The 1,775-nt window shown below is 72.7% G+C and overlaps 1 protein-coding gene across 1 annotated transcript in view; it reads left to right on the top strand.

Annotated features, from left to right (window-relative positions):
* The window catches only part of MNEG_14233 (component of oligomeric golgi complex 1), a gene marked incomplete at both ends in the record, with an annotated part of 3,390 nt that extends 2,028 nt beyond the window's left edge, over window positions 1-1,362 (top strand). The window contains 3 exons of the mRNA XM_014037294.1: window positions 12-596; window positions 859-1,153; window positions 1,265-1,362. Coding sequence (XP_013892748.1) covers window positions 12-596; window positions 859-1,153; window positions 1,265-1,362 — 978 coding nt within the window. The remainder of the gene's footprint in view (window positions 1-11; window positions 597-858; window positions 1,154-1,264) is intronic.
* Between the last annotated feature and the right edge of the window lie 413 nt (window positions 1,363-1,775).

Here is a 1,775-nt window from a genome sequence, read left to right as displayed (position 1 = left end):
CCATCGCGCAGGTCGAGCAACTCTTCCTGGCCCCCAAGCCCGCGGCCCCCGCCGCGGCAGCGCCCCCGCCCGGCAGCACCGCCGCTGCGGGGACGCTGCTGCAGCGGGCCGCGGAGGAGGCCGCCAGCGACGCGTCTGAACTGTACTTCGGCGGCGCGTTCGGCTTGGCGGACGGCGCGGCCAGCCCAGAGGCCGTCGAGTGGGAAGCCGCGCTGTCGCGCGTGCTGGCGGCACTCGCACCGCCCCCGCCCGGCGACGTCGTGGCGGCGTGCCGCGGGTGGCTGGACGAGGTCGCTGGCAGCTTCCTGTCAGGGGGCCTGCAGCTGCTCGGCAGCTGCCAGGATGCCGAGGAGCTCAGATCGGTGGAGGCGGAGGTGCTCGCGGCCGTTGATGCGTGGCAGCCAGAGGCGCCCTCGACAAACGGCGATGCAGTGGCGACAGCGGCGGCGCAGGCGGCGGCGGGGCAGCAGCAGCAGCTCAAGCAGAGGGCGGGAGCGGCGGCAGCAGCGGCAGAGGGCGGGGGCGCGGCGGCGGGCGGGGCGGCTTGGTCGGCGGTCGCGAACGCAGTAATGGGCGGCCCCCTGGATACCTGGCAGGTGGGTCTGCTGCAGCTGCGCGCGGCCCTGTCTGCGGTCATGCGGCCCCCCAGCGCGCCTTGCGATGCGGCCGTCGGCCCGTCCGGGGCGCCACTGTCGCACCGCCGCACTTCTGGCCCATCCGACCGCCTCGTGCGCTTGGCAGAGGACGTGCCTGGCTCTGTCCGCCCACCATCACAAGCTCGGCAAAATCTGGTCCCACCGCTCCCCTCGACCGCGCGACGCGCCCGCCGCGCGACCGTGGCACCCCGCTCGGCCCCAGGCCCTCCTCCACGCGCCCTTCATGGAGCGGAGCAAGCAGCTGCTGGCGGCGCTGGTACATGAGGCCGGCGCCAGCGCCTCCGCGCCGCTGGAGGAAGCAATGGCCGCCGCCGCCGCGGCCGAGCCCGCCGCCGCCGGCCGCGTGCGCCTGGCGGCCTGGCCGGGCGCGGGGGCGGGGGCGCAGCTGCCGCGGGCGGACAGCGGCGGGGCGGGGGCGCTTGGGGCGGCTCGGTCATGGTCGCTGGGCGGCGGCGCGTCGGGGCAGCTGCCTGCTGAGGTGCCGCTTGAGGCGGGAGGTGCGTGCGGGCCGGGGGCGTCGAGGCCCCACATGCGTGCACCGGGCGCGGGGCGTTCACTCCACTGGTCGTGCGGCCGCCGCCTTGCGCGTCGCTGCCCGCCTGATGCAGGAGGGTTCCTTTTGCTCGTGGTCCCCAGGAAGACGATATGGGTAGCAGGGCCAGCGTCTCCGTCGGCCCACACCCATCTCGTTCGCGAGCCCACGTGATCGTGCATGATTACACCGGCATGCATCTCTACACACACACGCACACACACACACACACACACACACACACTTCACACATACACACACACACACACATGTGCACAAACACACACAAACACATGAAATACAAACATGAACCACACGCAACACACCCACAACCACACACATGCACTTGCACACCTACACTTTCACTCAAACATGCCCCCATCGCGCCCCCACAGGCTTCCGCTACTCTGTTCCGGCCATCTGCGAGCGGGTCGACGATCTGCTGTTCGGCGCCCTCACCGCCGCGCAGCACCTCATGCAGCCACCCGCCGCCCCCGCAGCCGCAACCAAACCGCAACATGCGCGTGGCGGCTCCGGCCCCGCCGCGGCCGCCGCTACTGCTGCCGCTGCTGCCGCCGCGCTGTCGC

Source organism: Monoraphidium neglectum, assembly GCF_000611645.1.
Source record: "Monoraphidium neglectum strain SAG 48.87 unplaced genomic scaffold scaffold04342, whole genome shotgun sequence".
In the NCBI taxonomy this organism is placed as follows: Eukaryota; Viridiplantae; Chlorophyta; class Chlorophyceae; order Sphaeropleales; family Selenastraceae; genus Monoraphidium; species Monoraphidium neglectum.
The sequence above is the reverse complement of the archived record's forward strand: the minus strand, read 5'-3'. Positions and strand labels throughout refer to the sequence as shown.